The sequence below is a fragment of the Scyliorhinus torazame genome, chromosome 12 (assembly GCF_047496885.1).
Source record: "Scyliorhinus torazame isolate Kashiwa2021f chromosome 12, sScyTor2.1, whole genome shotgun sequence".
Classification (NCBI taxonomy): domain Eukaryota; kingdom Metazoa; phylum Chordata; class Chondrichthyes; order Carcharhiniformes; family Scyliorhinidae; genus Scyliorhinus; species Scyliorhinus torazame.
In genome coordinates this window covers 28,148,095-28,169,212 of record NC_092718.1, presented here as the reverse complement: position 1 = coordinate 28,169,212, position 21,118 = coordinate 28,148,095, and the positions used below count along the sequence as shown (strand labels likewise).

Genomic DNA, 21,118 nt, shown 5'->3' with positions numbered 1-21,118 from the left:
ATTCCGCATTCATATTTGTCCTTCCAAAATGGACAACCTCACACTTTTCAGGGTTAAACTCCATCTGCCACTTCTCAGCCCAGCTCTGCATCCTATCTATGTCTCTTTGCAGCCGACAACAGCCCTCCTTACTATCCACAACTCCACCAATCTTCGTATCGTCTGCAAATTTACTGACCCACCCTTCAACTCCCTCATCCAAGTCATTAATGAAAATCACAAACAGCAGAGGACCCAGAACTGATCCCTGCGGTACGCCACTGGTAACTGGGATCCAGGCTGAATATTTGCCATCCACCACCACTCTCTGACTTCTGGCGATATATTTCCAAGTCAGGATGATGGGTGGCTTGGAGGGGAACTTCCAGGTGGCAGTGTTCCTACATATCTGCTGCCCTTGTCCTTCTAGGTGGTAGATATCATGGGATTGGAAAGTGCTATCAAAGAAGCTTTGGTGAGTTGGTACCATGCATCTTGTAGATGGTACAGACAGCTGCCACTGTGCATCAGTAATGAAGGGAGTAGTGCAGCACGGTGGCGCAGTGGTAGCACTGCAGTCTCATGGTGCCGAGGTCCCAGGTTCGATCCTGGCTCTGGGTCACTGTCTGTGTGGCGTTTGCACATTCTCCCCGTGTTTGTGAGGGATTCACCCCCACAACCCAAAGATGTGCAGGGTAGGTGGATTGAAGAAGCTAAATTGCCCCTTAAATTGGAAAAAATGAATTGGGTACTCTAAATTTATTTTTTAAAAAGTAGTGAAGGGAGTACATGTTTAAGGTGGTGGATGGGGTGCCGATCAAGTGGGTTGCTTTGTCCTGGGTCACGAAAAGTGCTAGATCAATGCGTGCCTTTCTTTCTACTTACTACAGATCGTGTTCTAAATGTTTCATAATTGGCCATCATAATATAAATATAATAAAGTGAAGGAATGAACTTGGGCCTCGTCTGTGTGACTGTTTAGTAGGAAGGCAGAATGGCCATACTGTTACTGCTTCTATGGAGAGAGAACATAGGAGACTCATCCTAAGAGTCATCCAGACTCAAAACGTTAGCTCCGGTCTCTCTCCACAGATGCTGTCAGACTTGCTGAGATTTTCCAGCATTTTCTGTTTTTGTTTCAGATTCCAGCATCCGTGGTAATTTACTTTTCTGTCCTACTCTCTGTTCATGCCAGAGTTAGTGCAGTGGAGGAGCAATATTTCCAGTGTTTAATAAATGTCAATTGTATGCCATTTGATGCTTGAGGCAGAATCCTCCGGACCCGCTTGGAGTGGGGAAAAATGGTGGGAGTGGTAAATTAATTACACAGGAGGCCAAAGTTCAGCTTCCTGATAAACTGTTACAAATACGTTCTTAGAACTTTAAAGGCAGGTCGAAGTTCTCGAACCAAACACCGGAAGCCATTTTGCTTGCTTTTGGAAGACTTGCGTGCTCAATAAACATGCCAGCTTGCTTGAATTAAGTTCTTCACAAGCATGGAGGGTATGTGGTCAGATTCATGACTACATATATGTGATGTGCCCCAGGTCTGTTAGCCATCTACCTGGACTTTGGGGCAAGTAGGCGCGACTTTGCCCTTCTTCAGGATTATTCGTCTATTGCAGGCTTTGATGGAGTTTGGGTGTTGGTTGTCCAAGGTGCACGGAGAGTTACCAAGGAAGGAGGATGGCGTCTACTGGACAAGGGTCAAGAAGTCTGGACAAGAGGCAGGATCAGCAGAGGAGGGTGACACTGGTGGGGGGAGGTGCAAGGGTCAGCGAGGCAGGGTGGGAGAGTTTCTGTGGTAGGAAATTGGACTGCCTAGGGCCGGGAAGGAGCCAGGGAGGGAAGCACGCTGTCCGGGGCAGGGAGAGACTGCAAGGATGCAGATTTGTGGGAGGGAAGGAATGATCCTTGCATGTTGGGTGTGGGGCCTTTTGGTTGGGTGAGGGAGGGACTTTCTGGGCATGGATAGTGGGAGGGAGATGTTCCTAAAGGGCGGGGATGGTGCTGACAATGGTGGGGCCCTGGGGGTTGAACTGAGGGTACCGGGTCCTGGAGGAACAGTCATAGTGAGAGGTTGAGTGGAATATGGTTGGGTGGCAGGCCCAGGGTCATGGTTGTGTAGCGGATAGTCTCATTTGGAGTCGGGTGGGTGAGGAGGAGGGGTGGTGGTTGGGTCAAGGAATCAAAAAAAAGATGGTGTGGATAATGGGAGGGGTAAGGCATGGGGCAGTAATGGGTGTAGGCCCAGAGGGTGCAGAAGACCTGTGGGAGGTCACGTTTATAGGATCACGAGGAACAGGCAGAGATTGAAGGGTAAGAGAGGGGGAGGAATTGTGCGGCAAAGGTGATGGGGAAGTTGGTGGGTAATGAGGGGAGGGTAGAAGATAGGAGAGTGGGTCTGAAATGTGATGCACACCATTTTTAAAGTTCTGAAAGTGCGTTCCTTTGAAGTGGATGGAGTTAATGGTGAGCACAACTGGCCGACCAAAGAAACATCCTGATGATCATGAGGTGACTAGATGTGAACCATGCTCAGTTGTGTTCCCCTCTCTGTGGTGAAGCTCACACAGGAGCAGATTTGTTCTCTGACTCATGGGTCTCATACATCGATATCCCAGCTAGGCTGGGAGCTGCAGTAAATCCTGTATCGATTTATACCCTTGAGGGTCCTGGGTCCTTCGCTACAATTGATCTACTAGTTGAGCAAATGCAATGACAGGGCCTTCAAAGCTCAGTGGTATGGAGACATCCAAACACTCACCACCTTCTGGCCTCTTACTCTGAAACCATCTTCCCTTGTTCTGGATATCCAAAACATTCTTCCTGTAATCACCCTGCAGAAGTCTGGAAAACGTCTAAATGCTTCAGATACTTAGCCTCTCAATCCTCTACACTTTTGCGAGTACACTCTAACCTCACAGGACAATCCCATAGTACCTGGAATGAGTCTGGTGAACGTTGGTTGTAATCTCTTGATGGGAGGACAATCCTTCCTTTGGTAAGGAGATGAACAAGACACCCAATACTCCAGGTGAGGTCTCGCCAAGGCTGTAGTCAACTACAGCCGGACCTCTTACAATCAAAGGCTCGTTACGTACCATCTGCACCTTCATTTTAGCTCACAATTACTCTTGAGCAAGGCCAGGTAGGTCCATATGGCCGTCCGCACTTCTCGTCGTTTCAACATCTAGGAAAGACTCTTGTTTCCTATTCCTCAGACCACAGCGGAGAGCCTCATGTTTTTGACCCACACACTTTGTCTGCCATATGGCCACTCATTCACTGGCTCGCTCAGCTCGAGACCTCTTTGCATCATCCTCACAAATCACAGCAGGACACCAGCAGGATATGCAATGACTCAGCTTCAAACGCAGCATTCTAAGGGTGCTCAGCACGTGCCGGGTTGCCTGATGTGTACTGAAGCTGCACGGTAACAAGTGATGGTCAAGGCCGAATCATATTCAAGTCAGGATATTCAGTGATGATATTACTGATGGTGAGAGACTATAAATGGTGTATCGGTGGAATGACATCTTCGGAATCTGATGGGGAACAAAATGCAACAGAAGTCCCTGCGAAAAGTGAGGCCACACCTGGAATATTGTGTTCAGTTTTCGTCTCCTTACTTGAGAAAGGACGTACTGGCACTGGAGGGTGTGGAGGAGATTCACTAGGTTAATCCCAGAGTTAAAGGGGTTGGATTACGAGGAGAGGTTGAGTAGACTGGAACTGTACTCGTTGGAATTTAGAAGGATGAGGGGGATCTTATAGAAACATATAAAATTATGAAGGGAATAGATAGGATAGATGCAGGCAGGTTGTTTCCACTGGTGGGTGAAAGCAGAACTAGGGGGCATAGCCTCAAAATAAGGGGAAGTAGATTTAGGAATGAGTTTAGGAGGAACTTCTTCACCCAAAGGGTTGTGAATCTATGGAATTCCTTGCCCAGTGAAGCAGTAGAGGCTCCTTCATTAAATGTTTTAAAGATAAAGATCGATAGTTTTTTGAAGAATAAAGGGATTAAGGGTTATGGTTTTGCTAACTTTTGGTTGGTTCTTAATTTGGCTCGATTTAATCACGTTTGCTCAAGAGTCGCCAGGTATCTTTCGACACTGCCATAAGGTTCAGAACCGAATACTGATCAATGACTCGATACACCAGTTATTAAGTTCAAAAGCAATGCTCATTTATTTACACACAGTCAAATCTACCATGCATAAACTCTACAAAACTAAACTACCACTATTACTAAGGCCGATACTTAGCATCGAGCGCCCACTCAGTCAGAGGAACAATGGCCGTTGCTCGGTTCTGAGGCTGCTGGGTTGAGCTGTTTACAGGATAGCAACTAGGAGCGTCTATCTCGTAGCGCGCGTTGACTTAGAACTTACTCGGTCTGCTGTAGCTGCTAGGCTGGTCTTTCTCTTTGCTGAGAGCCAAAGCCAAAGGAGGGCGTTCTCCCTTGGGGGATACCTTTTATACTCAAACGGGCTTTGCGCTCTCTTGGGTGGGCCTTGAACTTGGCCTCAACTAATTGGGTCTTCCCCAATCATCGGTATCGATTTTCCTCCAATAGAGGGGTGGTTCCCTGATCGCTGGGCGTGTCCTGGTGACTGTCAGTCAGCTTTGTCTTAGCTTCTTTTGGCGCCGGGGAGTCTGTCCTAACATTGTGTATGTAAATGTTTCCCTTTTGTCCCCGGTGATGGCTCATTTGTATGTAAATCGTTTGGTAGTTTCTGTCCTGTCTGAACGTTTAAGGTTCTAATCAACAGACAGAGCTTGCACCTGCTTGTTTCTTAGCATCGTCCAATTTTCCCTGCATTCTTTGCAAGTGTCCATTTTGTAATCGGGAGGTGGCCATCCCAGATGGCTACACACCCTCCTTGTGATCCTCAACATGAAGCGTGAAGGATCACATTACCATGGCGTCTTCATCCTCTGGTCCCTGGGGCACCCATGCTTAGGCTCTACACTGTCCTATCCTATGCAACACAATTTTCCCTAAACCGTTTTAAATACATTCATTATCATAAAACCTCTACGGGGCGCTATGACATTAATACATGCATTACAGAAAAATAAAAAACTGGAACCTCTAACTATTCTTAATAAACTATCCTCATTCAAACAATCCAAAAATACAAACAATCCAAAAATAATCTATACATCTTAAACTGTACAAAATAGCAGCACACAAATTTCTCTGGCCTGGCAGTCAGACACAGAGGTTTACATCTCTTTATTCCACAGAATACATTAAACAAAATGGATGCTCTTTAATCCGTCCCAATGGGTTCGGGGGTCTGGTGAAATCCGAAAATGGGGGATCTAAATCTGTATACTGGGGTGGAGAGCGATATGCTCTCTTTCGCCATTTCCTGATGCAAACGTTTGCACGACACTGCAAAGTATCGCCAGCACTAAGAGTGCTTCGACTACATATGAGAGTGAGTACCAGGTGATAAATCTATCACACCAGGTCGGGGTATTGCTAGCTGTCGCTGGGCTAGTTATCTCGGGGTTCCGTGTATTATAGGGGTGAGAGTAATTTACGGTTTGTGTGGTAGGGGTCAGGGGGATAGCGTCCACGCGCAACTGAAGGGATCCCGCTAAGATCCATGTGAACACGAAGGCTGTCTTCATCTTTGTCGGACTTCTTTGTCTTCCTCTGAGGTTCCTGGGTTTCTGGAGTTCTGTGAACACAAGCATAATTTCTGCTATTATCTGGCTTAAGATCTCATATGTCTGTCTGTCTGTCCTTTCCTGCCAATTTCCCTTTATAATTGGTCACCATCTGTGACTCCCTCATTTTTTTTAAAACCGAATATTTGGACAAGACATCTAAGAAAATACTGCCATACTGCGAGCCGTCTAGCAGCCTGTGTGATTTACCATCCCAGTGTTTGAGGATGTAAATAGCATAGGGAAGCAACCTAAGGGTTGCCAAAACCAAACAAAAGAATTTTGAATGTAAGGAGCTAAAATGGGGCGCGTATGGGCCGCTGCGGGTAAGAAATGGGTGGATTCCCCGGGTAGGACGGAGATCAATGGCATATATGCTCTACCCGAGCGTAGCAGGGCGGAGACCAATGCCATTTCTCCACTGCCTGAGCAACCGGCAAGAACGGGTAAGAATGTAGTCGTCGTGGGGGGACTGCCCCTCGAATTAGGAGAGCAACTATGAGTCGGGTTCTGTCGACAGACTAGTTCCTCTGAACTATTGTCTGGGACAAACTTGTACCTTTAACAAGATTCTGTCGACAAATTAGTTCCTCTGAACTATTATCTGGGACAAACGTGTTCCATTAACAGCCGGGGGGTGTTAAAGGAGTGGTGACGTGGGACCGTGAAAAACTTTCCGAGTTTACACACAATACCTAACGATAACACTAACGAACAAACATTCAACAAACATGGTGCAGGTTCCATCAGAAAGGACACCGTATCTCTCCATCGGTTCCTTTTTTCTCCATCATCTGGACACCTCACTGCTCAATAGCGAACAGGGTCGCAAAGGGATTCGTTTGGTGGGAGTCAGACTCTAAGTCATCATCTTCTCCTGGCTGCCAAACTCTTGTCTGTAGTAACCGTGCTAAAGCTGCTTGGGGCGAATTGGGGTCCATTTCATCATTCCGGATGAGCCTGAATGAATCGTCTCGGTGCCAGAATCATGTGTCGAAGTTGGAGCGACTATGCTTCAATCTGTAATCGCCGGGTGGTGGGTCTGGGTCAGGGGCTTTGATATAAGTGATCTCAAATGGGTCAGTAGAATCATGCTCAGATTCACTGGGAGTGGGGCCTGGTGCAGGGGTGTAGGCGTAACGTGGTGCGCTGTGGCTGTCGTCATCTTGATCGCTGTCGCTGTCGCTGCTGGTTGAGGCAAGGGAGAGGCGGAGTCGTGCCTCTGGGGGCGGAGTTGAAGTCGTGTCTGAGGGCGGGCTGGAGTGGTTGGGGGAGGGTAGGAATACATTATCTGTGGGCAGGGCGTGATCGTCTGCTGCTGTGAGCAGGATGTGGTGTGTGTGGTTATTCTGTGAGCCATAAGCCTTGAGCTGGTTTATCTGAAACTACGCAGACTTACCATTGGGATAGGTTATTTTGTATACTGAGGGACTGACTTTGTCCGAAATGGAGTACGGACCAGAAAATTTTGGGGAGAGGAATGAACTGGGGTTGTAAAGGGAAAGCATAACTTGTTGCCCTACTGTAAACTCAGTGGCGTGTACTGTTTTGTCGAAACATGCCTTGCTCTGTTTCTTTCTGGTTCCAAGTCTCACTGCTGCGGTGAGTTGGGCTGCCTTTATGTCCTGTACTAGTGATGTGACCGCATTCTCATGTGTGAGGGCTGTAACTGCAGGGCTGGCCAAATCCAGTCCTAGTAAATATTCAGTGCCTTTCATGGGGCATCCGGTCATGAGGGTGTGGGGGGGGTGAAACCTGTGGATGTAGATACTGTATTTCTTTAAAACATCAAAGCAAATGGGAGTACTGAATCCCAGGTACTATTATTTTGCTGAACCATTTTCCTGAGGGTGGCTTTCAATGTCCTATTCATTCGTTCTACTCTACCACTTGATTGGGGGTGGTATGCGATATGGAACTTTTGTGTAATTCCGAAAATCGTGAGGACTTTTTTCATTACACGTCCGGTGAAATGGAAGCCTTGTTCGGACTCTAAACTGCGTGGGAGGCCCCATCTTGTAAAGATATGGTGTGTTAATATTTTAGCCGTCGTCTTGGCCGTATTAGTTCTTGACGGAAATGCTTCCACCCATTTTGTGAAGGTGTCTATGACCACCAACACATACTTGTAACCATTTCTGCACGGGGGTAGGGGTCCTATAGAATCTATCTGGAGATTTGCCCAGGGTCCATTAACGGGGCGGGTATGACTAAGTTAAGCCTTTTTCGCATATCTGTCTGGATTGCTCTGGGCACAGATGAAACAATTTTCTACGTAGTGTGTGACATTGATTTTTAAATCAGGCCACCAGCAAAGCGGTCTGAGGTGGGCTAGGGTGGGTTCAATTCCCTGGTGTCCATGATGGTCGTGGAGCTGACAAATGATCTGGTTCCTGTTGTGGCTGGGAACTATATAAAGACCATCCTTTAAAAGCACACCGTCGTGTGTGGTGATTGCGTTTTTAAACTTGTCGTACGGGGCTGGGAAGGTTCCCTTTAAAACTTCCCTGAGTTTCTCGTCCTCTTTCTGGGCCTTCGCTAAATCCTGAATGTTGGTCTGTGAGACCTGAACTGCATGTACTGGGGTGCTTTCGGGGGGGTTCCAGAAATAACAATGCCTGGGAGCCTGCCTTCGCTAGGGTGTCTGCTTTAACGTTTCCAGGGGGGGAAGAACGGTGATGACTGCGAACCTTAATTATGCCATATTTCCTATCCTTCGCGGTCTCTAAGATATGGGGGAGTAATGGGGCTGAGGGTAGGGATTTACTGTCCGCGGAAACAAATCCTCTTGTTTTCCAGAGTGGTAGGAACTCTGTCAAACTATTGCAGACATACAAGCTGTCTGAATAGATGTCTGCTGGGGTCGGGAACAAGTCTGGGTGGTCTACAATATACGCAATTGCTGCCAGCTCTGCTGCCTGCGAGCCTAAGTGTCCTGGCAACTTCAAGGAAATTTCATCGAGGGTGCGTCCCTGTGCGTCCTCTACATATATACCGCAACCGGTAATTCTCTTTCCGTTTAACACTGTGGATGAACAATCCACATATATCTTCAGGGGTGCGCACGTGTCTGTGGGCTAGGGTCTCTGGGGTATACTACCTGTTTTCCTGGGGGGTGTTTTGGGAATAAATGGGCCTGTGTTGTGTTCAGTGGTAATGATCTCACATTCGTGAGGGGTGCCTGCATCCTGCAGATTATCGGCAAGGAATGTGTGGGTTTTGGTTCTCTTTACCATGAAGAAGGGTCCAACGGGCTGCGCAAATTTAGCTGACTGTGCCATCTTTAAGTCGGCCGTCTAACAATAGCTGTGTCGGTGTGTGTTATGTGAGGATGGTGATGGGGTTGAGTCCTGTAATGTATGTAAAGTATTGCACTGCCCAAAAAACTGCGAGCAGGTGCCTTTCACAGGCAGAAAATCCTTGCTCTATGGGGTCTAACATGCGTGAGGCGTATGCTACGGGGCGTAACTGGTCGTGGCGTTCCTGGAGGAGCACGGCCGAAAGGGTTCGATCGGTGCTTGATACCTCTAAAGCGTACGGGGAATGTGCATCTGGGACCTGTAGTGTGGGGGCTGTGCTGAGTGCTCTTTTTAAAGCGTCCACGGCATCTGTATGCTGTGGAAGCCATTCCCAAGATGCCTGCTTCTTGAGAAGTTCGGAAAGGGGCGTTGCTTTAGTGGCGAAACCATCAATATGGTTTCGGCAGTAACAACCAGTCCTACAAATGACCGGAGGGCTGAGACATTGTTAGGAAGGGGCAATTTGACGATCGAGTCAATTCTCTTGTGCTCGATCTCGCGTTTACCATGAGTGATCACTGTTCCCAAGTAAATCACTTTTTCTTTCAGAATCTGGGCCTTCTTGGGGTTGACTTTCCAACCAATTTCTTTTTGGAGTGTTAGGAGTGCGACGAGAAGCAAAATGTGCTCTCTCTTTGTGTCTGTCTGTAGTAACAAGTCGTCTACATACTGGACCAGACAATCGGGACGGGAAAATTTTGCTAATCCATTTGCCAGCTGTCGGTGAAAAATGGATGGTGAGTTGTGGAAGCCTTGTGGAAGGCACGTCCATGTGTATTGTTGCCCTTGGAACGTAAAGGCGAATTAGTACTGGCACGCTTTAGCCAATGGAATGGACCAGAAGCCATTACTAATGTCCAAAACTGAAGATTTTTTTGACTGGAGTCCCTGTTTGAGCATGGTCTCGGGACCCGTGGCTACAGTGGGGGCTGCTGCTGGGGTTACTTTGTTCAGTTCCCGGTAATCAATGGGCAGTCGCCATGATCCATCCGGTTTCCTGACGGACCAAATCGGTGCGTTCTTTGTGGAGGCTACTGATCTGAGTGCGCCTTGATCCAACAAACTCTCTATTACTTTGGAGATTTCTCCCTCTGCCTCCTGGGGAAATCCGTACTGCTTCCGGGGTTTCGGGTCGGGACCTGTAACGTTCACAAAGCCAGTCAAACTGCCACAGTCGTGCCTGTGCTGTGCAAATGCTGCTTTGTGTTCCTGCAGGACTGCCCTAACCTGTTTGTCTACATTAATGGCTCGAGGGTCGAACCAGAAGACTCCTACTGAGCTAATCCTATTTACATATTCTTCTACTGTGAGCGTGGCGGGGGCTCATGCTGCCTTTGCCATTTTCCAAACACACTTGTTCACTGGGTCGAAAGAAAGGTTATGGGAGCTCATGGAATCGATCCCAAGGATATGTTTTGCTGTCTGGGGCAGATCAACTAAAACTACGGGGTGCTTGGTTGCGATGTTCCCTATCTGTATTGCTATAGGGGCTGTGATGTGTCCCTGTTGTAAATGGCCTGTAAAACCGCTGAGTGAAATGGTGTCTGTTGTGGGCCACGTGTCTCGCTGGAACATCGTGGGGGAATTATGTGTGGGGTGTGGGACCCTCCTGTGTCCCAAACAAATTCCACGGGTTGTCCCCGAACTTTGCCTGCTACTACCGGTCTACTGGACTTGTCCCAAAGGGTGTCGCAGATCCAAATTGGGGAGCCCGAACACCGTCAGTCGGTGCCGTTCATGTCTGTATTCTCTGAACGGGCGCTAACGCTATGGATCGGCTTTGCCCTATTCTTGTTTAGGGTGCCTGTCTGTTGGTTTCTCTGCTGCTTCAGGGGTGCGTTGCACTCTCGTGCAAAGTGTCCTAGCTGTCCACAATTATAACATTCCTGAGCTTTGGGCTGGTGTTGGCTGCTCCTGCCCTCATTTGCCCATGCGGGGTTCTGGTGTGCTTTAACTGGGTTCATTTCTACCTGCTCTTCATTGGGGGTTATGAATGCGGTTTTGCCTGCAATTGATTGCTCCCAAGCGCGGGACAATCTCTTCAAAACCCATTTTTCATTGTGGGCCTCATCTGAGGGGTCATAATTTGCTCAAGCTTTTTGTCCTGCTTCTGTGGCATGGGAGATTAGAATTTGGGTCCATTTGGCCATATTATCTGGGGACAAATGGGCGCGGGCTAACTCTCCAAAAACTGCGGTCAAGTGAATCCACAAGCGTCCAGCAAACGTTGTGGGCTGCTCTGTCTTCTTTTGTCTACACTTATTTAGGCCTTCTACGGGGTCTCCTCTGTTAAAGCCGATCGCATCAAGGATCGCTGTGTGCATCTCTTGGAGTGTGCCTCCTCCTACATTCTGTGGGTCGGGAAGGACTGCTACGACTGAAGGGTCGAGGCTCAAAACTGTGAGCTTCACTTGCTCCTTTTCATCCAGGCCGTACATGGTAGCCTGTTGTCTGACTTTCGCGTAAAATTGGTGGGGGTCGGATGTGGGAAGGAACGGTGTAATTTTTCCACACGCGTCCCGTAATTGGGTCACGGTTAACGGGGTTGAACAATGTGTCTGAAAATTGTTCAAATGCGCGAGACAAGACTGATGTGCCCACTTGGGATCATCCACCTCTCTGTCCCTTGCTGCTAACTGCTCTTTCATATCTCGATTCTCTTTCTCTACCTCACTCACGTCTACCTCACTACTCCTGTCTCTCTCCTCTATCTCTCTACAGAGCGTCCTAACGACCTCCTCTGTGCCTCGCAATTGTGCCAAACAGGGCACGATTGCCATGGGCTTGCGAGCTTTCCCTAAGCTCGTCTTGTGGATCTCTGACAAGTTCTCCCACCAAGTATGTCCTATGCTCCCGGGTCCTGTTTCCTCATTGTCACAGAATTCACTCCAAAGGGGCCATCCTTTCCTTTCGAGTCCCGTCAGATGTCGCCAGTAAATGTTGCTAACTTTTGGTTGGTTCTTAATTTGGCTCTATTTAATCACGTTTGCTCAAGAGTCGCCAGGTATCTTTCGACACCGCCACAATGTTCAGAACCGAATACTGATCAATGACTCGATACACCAGTTAGTAAGTTCAAAAGCAATGCTCATTTATTTACACACAGTCAAATCTACTCATACATGAACTCTACAAAACTAAACAAAACCACTATTACTAAGCCCTCTACTTAGCTTCGGGCGCCCATTCAGCCAGAGGAACAATGGCCGTTGCTCGGTTCTGAGGCTGCTGGGTTGAGCTGTTTACAGGGTAGCAACTAGGAGCGTCTATCTCGTAGCGTGCGTTGACTTGGAACTTACTTGGTCTGCTGTAGCTGCTAGGCTGGTCTTTCTCTTCGCTGAGAGCCAAAGCCAAAGGAGGGCGTTCTCCCTTGGGGGATACCTTTTATACTCAAAAGGACTTCGCACTCTTTTGGGTGGGCCTTGAATTTGGCCTCAACTAATTGGGTCTTTCCCAATCATCGGTATCGATTTTCCTCCAATAGAGGGGTGGATCCCTGATCGCTGGGCGTGTCCTGGTGACTGTCAGTCAGCTTTGTCTTAGCTTCTTTTGGCGCCGGGGAGTCTGTCCTAACATTGTAGCAGCACGGTAGCATTGTGGATAGCACAATTGCTTCACAGCTCCAGGGTCCCAGGTTCGATTCCGGCTTGGGTCACTATCTGTGCGGAGTCTACACATCCTCCCCGTGTGTGCGTGGGTTTCCTCCGGGTGCTCCGGTTTCCTCCCACAGTCCAAAGATGTGCAGGTTAGGTGGATTGGCCATGGTAAATTGCCCTTAGTGTCCAAAATTGCCCTTAGTGTTGAGTGGGGTTACTAGGTTATGGGGATAGGGTGGAGGTGTTGACCTTGGGTGGGGTGCTCTTTCCAAGAGCCGGTGCAGACTCGATGGGCTGAATGGCCTCCTTCTGCACTGTAAATTCTATGATACTATGATACTATGTATCTAAATGTTTCCCTTTTGTCCCCGGTGATGGCTCATTAGTATGTAAATTGTTTGGTAGTTTCTGTCCTGTCTGAGTGTTTAAGGTTCTAATCAACAGACAGAGCTTGCATCTGCTTGTTTCTTAGCATTGTCCAATTTTCCCTGCAGTCTTTGCAAATGTCCATTTTGTAATCAGGACGTGGCCATCCCAGATGGCTACACTGGTGTTCGGGCCGGAAACTGGAGCTAAGTCCACAAAAGACCAGCCATGATCTCATTGAATGGCGGAGCAGGCTCGAGGGGCCAGATGGCCTACTCCTGCTCCTAGTTCTTATGTCTTATACAGTAATTGGACACCTGTGCCATCTATGTTCGTTCACAGTTTTGTTTTCTATTGATACGCCTAGATGCAACCCCGGCATCCACAGCTGAAGTGGAGGCAGCCCTGTTGACTGCGGTGACCTTGGCGAGTACCCTCTGATGGCCTGAGGCCTCGCTGACTCCGGCCTACTGAGAGTCTCCCCAGTGCAGACACATCTTTCTGGGCCTGCTGGAGGTAATGGGGACACTGGTAGAGGGGAAATGGAGCTGTCCCACCATCGAACGGGAATCACTCTCACATCCCCTCCCGCCTGCCAGCTTATACCTCGGAATGCAAGATTCCACCCTGAGGGGGGTTGATTCCCTTGGTTGGAGAGTCTGGAAATGGGGCGCACATTCTCAGAAAATGCAAGTGGCCATTTCAGAGTAGCCATCGTATTGGCCATCTCGGACTTAGTTGAGGAAAGATTTAATCACTTAGAGGGTTGTGAATCTTTGAAATTTGTTGCCCCAGAAAGTTATGGATGTTCAGTTATAGAGTGTAATCAAGGCAGAGATCTGTAGATTATTGAATTCAAGAGACTTGGGGATTAGACAGGAAAGTGGAGGTCTGGTAGAGGAACAAGCATGATCTTATTAAATGGCAAGGGAGGCTCATGCCACAGACTGGCTTCTCCTGCTCAATATTATGTTCTGATTTCCTATTCCTCTCCAGATATGAATATGATTTGATTATGAATGCCGACATCAACACCGACCTTCAGCACCAGTGGTTCTACTTTAAGATCTGTGGCATGAGAGCTGGGATCCCTTATCGTTTCAACATTATTAACTGTGAGAAGACAAATAGCCAGTTCAACTACGGTAAGAAGCAAAGACGCTGAACACAGAGGAATTCGACACCGCAAGCCCATTCAAATAGTCTCTTGACCAAAATTCTATTGGCAAGGTCACAAATCGTTTGCACTCGTGCGAGAATTGAAGCTTGCATGTTGAGATTTGGATGTAACTTAAAAATCGGCAACAAGAATTACAAAGTTTCACATTCCAACAGGGTGTGGGGGAGGGTGAGTGGGGTGGGGGGGGGGAGGGAGGTGGTGATGCTGGGGTATCGTCACTGGATGAGTAATCCAGAGACATCTAGAGACTGGGGTTCAAATTCAATTAATTAAAAATCTGAACTTATGATGACCATGAAACCATCGTTGTAAAAACCCATCTAGTTCAAGAAATGATATGGCCTACATGTGACTTAGACCTGTCCCACAGCAATGTGGCTGACTCTGAAATGGCCTGGCAAGCCTAACAATAAGACTGAACGGACACCTGGCATTGGCTTAAGCATCATAACAGGGAGGGGGTTTGCCTGGGAGTCCTCAACATCGACTCTGGTCATCAGATCAAACATGGGCAAGGAAACCTGTTACTGATTACCAGGTACCCCCCACCAGGTGGCACTGCCAGGATGCCCAGGTAGCACCAGCAATGCCAGGGTGTCACCCTGCCCAGAGAGCAAGCTTCTAGGAGCCTCTGATCCCTGGTGGACCTCAATGAGTGCCGTTCCATCTGGACTCCAGTGGAGATTGTGGAGACCAGTACTGAATGGTGCTCACCCCAAGGTCTTCAAAGCGAAGGGGATAGATCCTAACGCCTCGGGTAACTCAGGAAACTGCACATTACTGTGAGACCAGCTGTCTCGCTCTAATATGCAGATTTGCCAAAAGTAATCCTGCCCACAATGGGCGGGATTCACATCGCAACGTCTCACGAGATCGCGCAAAAGGTTGTGAGCTGGGTAGATCCTGGGAGCGGGGTCTCCCGGTTTCTATCGATCATGCTGCGCCACGGCACACTGCTTTTCAGGCACAGCGTGGCCATTCAATCGTGCCCCATCAGCCTAATCTCGATCTACAGTGCTATCAAGCAGCACTTGCTTAGCAATAACCTGCACACTGACGCTCAGTTTGGGTTCCGCCGGGTAACTGTCTGTGTGGATTTTCCACATTTTCCCTGTGTCGGCGTGGGTTTCGCCCAGACATCCCAAAGATGTGCAGGGTAGGTGGATTGGCCACGCTAAATTGCCCCCTTAATTGGAAAAAAATGAATTGGGTGCTCTAAATTTATAAAATAAGAAAAAAAAGTTGGGTTGAGGATGTAAGATGAGGAGAAAGGATATAGGATCCCAACAGTGCAGAAGGAGGTCATTCGGCTCATCGAGTCTGCACTGGTCCTTGGAAACAGCACCCAACTTAAGCCTATGCCTCCACCCTATCCCTGTACCCCAGTAACACCACCTAAACCTTTTGGATACTGAGGGGCAATTTAGCCTGGCCAATGTTGTGTTAAGCACACTGAGATAACACGGACTGCAACTGGATGCAGCTACAACTGAAATATACTCCAAACCTTGAAGTTAGTTCAATTTGATTTATTGAACCTGTCACACAGTTAGCACAGTTCTCTGTGAGTTCGACTCTCTGCTAACCTAAGTGTGATTACTCTGTCTGACTGAACCAGACTAGCTCTTAGCCACGTGCTTTAGGTGTTATGTGATATATACACCCTGACTCACTCTGTAGATGTCCCCAGTGGAAAGAGGTGGAGTGTGAGTGCCTCATGCCTTTTATCGTGGGAAAGCACCCCCAAGTGTTCTGCCTGCTGATTGGTTATGTCCTGTTCTCTGTGCTCATTAGCTGCCTGTTTGTATCTCATTATGTGCATGTCTGCATATCATGACAGCCAAGGACTGTGGGAGGAAACCGGAGCACCTGGAGGAGACCCACACAGACGGGAGAAGGTGAAAACTCCATACAGACAGTCACCCGAGTCCGGAATTGAACCCAGGCCCCTGGAGCTGCGAAGCAGCAGTGCTAATCTTTGTGCCACTGAGCCACCCTAAAATTCAGATTTCAGCATATACCATGGTGGGATTCGAACCCTGGTCCCCTGAGAATTGCCCAGGGTTTTTGTATCACCTGCCCAGTGACAATACCACGGCATCACCTCCTCCCCAAGGTTGAGGGCCATGGGGCATGATTAAACCGACAAATAACAGACTCCAATCTGGACGGGAACAACCCTGGTATTTAATGGCACTGTTTTGTTTTGGGCCTCGATGTGGAACGCTCTGCTAAGGCCACACTTCGCTGTATTTCCTGCACTGAGGAGCTCCGTTAGATGTCGCGAGACGTAACGACCATCGGGAATCCTGGGAGAGGCCTCTCTGCCATTTCCCATCCCAATTCCGGCAGGATGCAGCCAAATCGTGCCCATAGTCAAAATAAATGCAAATGGGAGACGGAAGTCATGCTCCTTCCTGGTGTTACAGCTAAAACAACACTTTTTCTGCCTGAACACAATTGGTAAAAGCCAGTAAAGTATGGTCAGATTATTGTCCATCGTTTTTAACAAGAGCTACTGCTTCAAATTTGGGCTAACTGTGATTACATAACTTGCTGCTCCCATGATGTGCAAAGTTAATGCAGTTGGTCCCCTGTCCCCAGAGATATCTGGTTCAATTTAGAGAAACCCCTGCCCTGTTCCCCCAGTATCCAGATTGATGCCAGATTGGCGTGTCAGTTTTTCAGTCCTGTCTTGGTTTCTGACAAAGGTTTCTGATATATTAAAAAAAAATTTAGAGTACCCAATTATATTTTTCCAATTAGGGGGCAATTTAGCATGGCCAATTCACCAACCCTGCACATCTTTTTGGGTTGTGGGGGTGAGACCCACGCAAACATGGGGAGAATGGGCAAATACACATGGACAGTGACCCGGGGCCAGGATCTAACCCGGGTCCTTGGCACCGTGAGGCAGCAGCAGTGCTAACCACTGTGCCCCCGTGCACCCCCTAGGTTTATGATATATTAACATCTAAAGCATTCTCCAACAATGCTTACACGACAATAATACTCAAATTTTTCCTACCATTCCAGGATGGACCTGAGTTGCACTTCGGCCAAAGGTATTTCATTTGCCGCTATCGTACCTGAATCTGGGCTTTTCTGATGCAGATGTCGCACTTTGTCCAGCTGCTTTCTGTTGGCCCCTTGCGCACAATGGTCACATATTGGCTCTGTGCCATGGTGAATGCGCGCAGTGGCTGGGTCTAAACACTGCGCCATGTTCTGTGGATTCATTGTCACGGCACAGTTACTGACAGTGTAATCTGTCAGAGCAATCTGAGGACCAGAACTACTTGATTTGTATCACAGCTTATTGCACTAATTGAATATCTGTGGAGTTACTGCTCTGTCATCCCTGAGGCTGCACAATGTTCACTTGATGAATCTTGATTTCTCATGCAGTTTGGTGAACTGCCCACTGGCCAGTCATTGTGGGACATCTATCTTCCAGCCACTTCTTAACTCCTTGCTGACAATTTGGCCAAAAAATGATCAACTTACTCAAGTCTGGGACTATTTCAAAAGTTATCCCGTCACTTAATATTTTGTTTTATTATTCATTCAAGGGATATGGGTGTTGCCAGTGAGGCCAGCATTTTTATGGCTGTCTTTAATTGTCCTTGGGAAGGTGATGATGTGCTGCTGCCTTGAACCGCTGCAGTCGACCTGGTGTAGGTGCACCCACAGTGCTGCAAGAGTGTTCCAGGCTGTCGCAATGAAGGAGCAGTGACAGTTCCCAAGTCAGGATGGTTTGCAGCGTACACCGGCTGCTCATTGTTTGTCTGTGTTGTAGAGGTCGCAGGTTTGGAAGGTGCTGTTGAAGAGAGCAAGTCCATACCCTTCATCGCACGGTAACACAGTGGTTAACCCTTGCTTCACAATGCCAGGGTCCTGGGTTCGATTTCTGCTTGGGTCACTGTCTGTGAGGAGTCTGCACGTTCTCCCAGTGTCTGCGTGGGTTTCCTCCGGGTGTTCCGGTTTCCTCCCACAAATCCCGAAAGGCGTGCTTGTTAGGTGAATTGGACATTCTGAATTCTCCCTCAGTGTATCCGAACTGGTGCCGGAGTGTGGCAACTAGGAGATTTTCACAGTAACTTCATTGCGGTGTTAATGTAAGCCTACTTGTGACACTAATAAAAAATTATTATTAAAATCATTACGCACGGGCTTAAAATATCCTTTGCAGAATAGATTTCTGACAAACCATGGTAATTAACAATCTTTCGTATGAACCTTCTTGACACATACTTGTACATGGAAGATACAAATTGTTTTGTCCATGGACATGCAGGTTGAAAGCTGAATTGTCAGAGCTGCAAGTTAATACGAGCAGAATAATGTGAAATGAAATGAAAAATGAAAATCGCTTATTGTCACAAGTAGGCTTCAAATGAAGTTACTGTGAAAAGCCCCTAGTCGCCACATTCCGGCGCCTGTTCAGGGAGGCTGATACGGAAATTGAACCTGAGCTGCTGGCCTACCTGGGTTTGCTTTAAAAGCCAGCTATTTAGCCCACTGTGCTAAATCAGCCCCTGGTTGTATGTCAGGTTAATGTCAGTTTATAGCTGTCACTTTTGAGTCAGCTGTTGTACATTCTAAGGTAGAGTCTGATTATCCAGGTGTCGACACCTTTCTGAAAATATTTCTGCAATGGTGGTTTAACCAGACCAATTGGATTGACCTACTCCACAGTAACAGTTAGTCCTAACTGGTGTGCTTATGTTGACTTAATTGATGTCTCATTTGAGATTTTAGCAGAAAGAAAATCCATCCAAGGATCGACGTCTCCCGGAGCTATTTGTGTCTGTTCTTGATGTGGTTAGCACTACTGTGGAAACAATAAACCTTGCTCAGAGATGCAATTGACTGAAGCAAGTTTTTAAATCCTTCTGTCCAAAGTCATATAGGATAGAATGTGGTGAGCTTTCTATTCTGTCATTGGCACATTGCCTGGTCTTGAGCTATTTATAGAATAGCTGTAATGCAGTTGATTGTGCAATCATAGAATCACAGAATGACACAGCACAGAAAGATACCATTCGACCCTTTGTGTCTATGCTAGCTCTTTCAAGGAGCTGCCAATTAGTTCCTTTCCCAGTGACCATGCAAAGTGTTCTCCTTCAAGGATTTATCCAATTTCCTTTTGAAACTTATTTATTGAATCATCTTGCAGCAAACATTCAGCAATGCTTGAATATGTTCAGGACGCAATTTAATGGGGAAAAAAAACCAAGAGCCCCATATCGAGCACGTTTAGCAGAGTGTTTCCCAGCACATACAGCACCGAGAACGACCCAACTATTAAATGGGACTCTGTTCTTTTTTGTGCCTTGGTGAGGAAGGCCCCAGCGAGGCCACCCATACCTTCATTTCCTGCACCGAGGAGATCCGCTCGCCAGTGCAGGAAGGGTTTGGGCCGCCATTTTAAAATGGCACCTCAATCTCTCAACCTCCCAATATGACCCCTGGATGCCCATCCCAACGCTCCAATGTACCAATTAGGGGGTCCTCAAGCCCCTCCTCCCATCTCACAAGGGAAGGGACATCCCATGCCCGATCCCCAGCTTGGGCGTGATGCCACCTGGGCACTGCCAGCCTGGCACCATCCCTGCCAGTTTGATAGTGCCTCCAGGGCACTCTGGCAGTGACAGAGTGGCACACAAGTGGCACTGTCAGGGTTCCTGGGTGGCACTGACAGGGTGCCAGGCTGGCAGTGCCAAGGTGCCTGGGTGGCATCAGCAGTGCCAGAGTACCACCCTGCCCAGAGGCTGGCCACCAAGAGGCCTTAGATTACCTAGGAGACCCCTCCTCCCATTCTGCCTGGTCCACGTTTGTGGAGATGAGGTCTCCAAAGTGAGGGGATTCGATCCTGGGCGCCGGGTCGATCCGGCTTAGACGTTTTCAAGTGAGGCTAACTACTCATTTGAACATGCAAATCTGGGTTCCGGCCTCGTGGGAGATCCCGTTAGATCTTGCAAGACGTTACGAGCTGGATAAATCTCATGAGTGGCCTTTAGATTGCGCCCTCAGTAGTTTATTCATTTGGTGGGACTGGAAGATCTCCGCCACTGTCAACAGGTTTTCCCATTGGTCGTATCTTCCATTGCCGGGGAACCCCTGGCACGGGGTCACCATTGGCGGGGCTGGAAGATCCAGCCAACGGGAATGGTCAGAAAATGTCTTCCTTTGTCTTTTGAAAATTATGGTCTGTTTCGCTTCTTTCCCAGCTTTGCCTGAATGCTTTACCCTATAGTGAAGCAGCGGATTTTACTGACCTAACAACGGTCTCCCCTTTCATCAATTCTGTCTACCTTTGAAGAGATGAAAGGAGTAAGACTTGGAAGGTCCAGTTCAGATCAAAAAGAGTCTTCATTGTCACTGTCCTGATGCATTAACTGAAACAGGGCATTTCCATTTTGGAAAGAAACGTAACGATGTGATTGACACCCATGCTGCAATTCATGATAAGTTACATTTCATTTTGAGTTTTGGAGTTTCTCAGTCTCATCCCGTATTCCATCCACAGCCAGATTCTCTCCTCCCTCGAGCTTGTAATCGTTATAATTATCTGCTTCTCCTTCCCCACTAGGATTTCAGAAAATAAATGCTTTCACCTTGTCACATTTTTAATCTCCTTCGACATTTGTGAATGAAAACCCCACCCAGGTATTGAAAGATTTCCACTTAAAAGTGGCGGTTTGCCTAATCCTCACTCACCATTTTTATTTTATTTTATCAAACCCATTTTCCCATCACCCGCTGTGAATCTTCACTTCCAGTTTCACTGTCGCTCTTCATCAAGCACTTGTATCACTCTTCGGTTATTAAGGCAGGCACTGAAATGTCGATGCCCATGCAAACACTGATCCCTCTGCCAGGTGCAGAGGCCCGGGGCCTGCTTTGTGCCTGATGTGTGTAGAGGTGCTGAAGTACGGGTTTTCATCAACCATATATCCGGACACTGTGCAAGGCTCATTATAGCCTCAAATTGAATGCAAATGAAG

At 47.8% G+C, this 21,118-nt stretch overlaps 1 protein-coding gene across 1 annotated transcript in view; it reads left to right on the top strand.

The window, feature by feature from the left end:
* agbl1 (AGBL carboxypeptidase 1) overlaps positions 1-21,118 on the top strand; it is a 338,874-nt gene that overhangs the window by 107,930 nt on the left and 209,826 nt on the right. Inside the window, exon 14 of the mRNA XM_072470580.1 lies at positions 13,925-14,073. Within this exon, the coding sequence (XP_072326681.1) occupies positions 13,925-14,073 (149 nt within the window). The remainder of the gene's footprint in view (positions 1-13,924; positions 14,074-21,118) is intronic.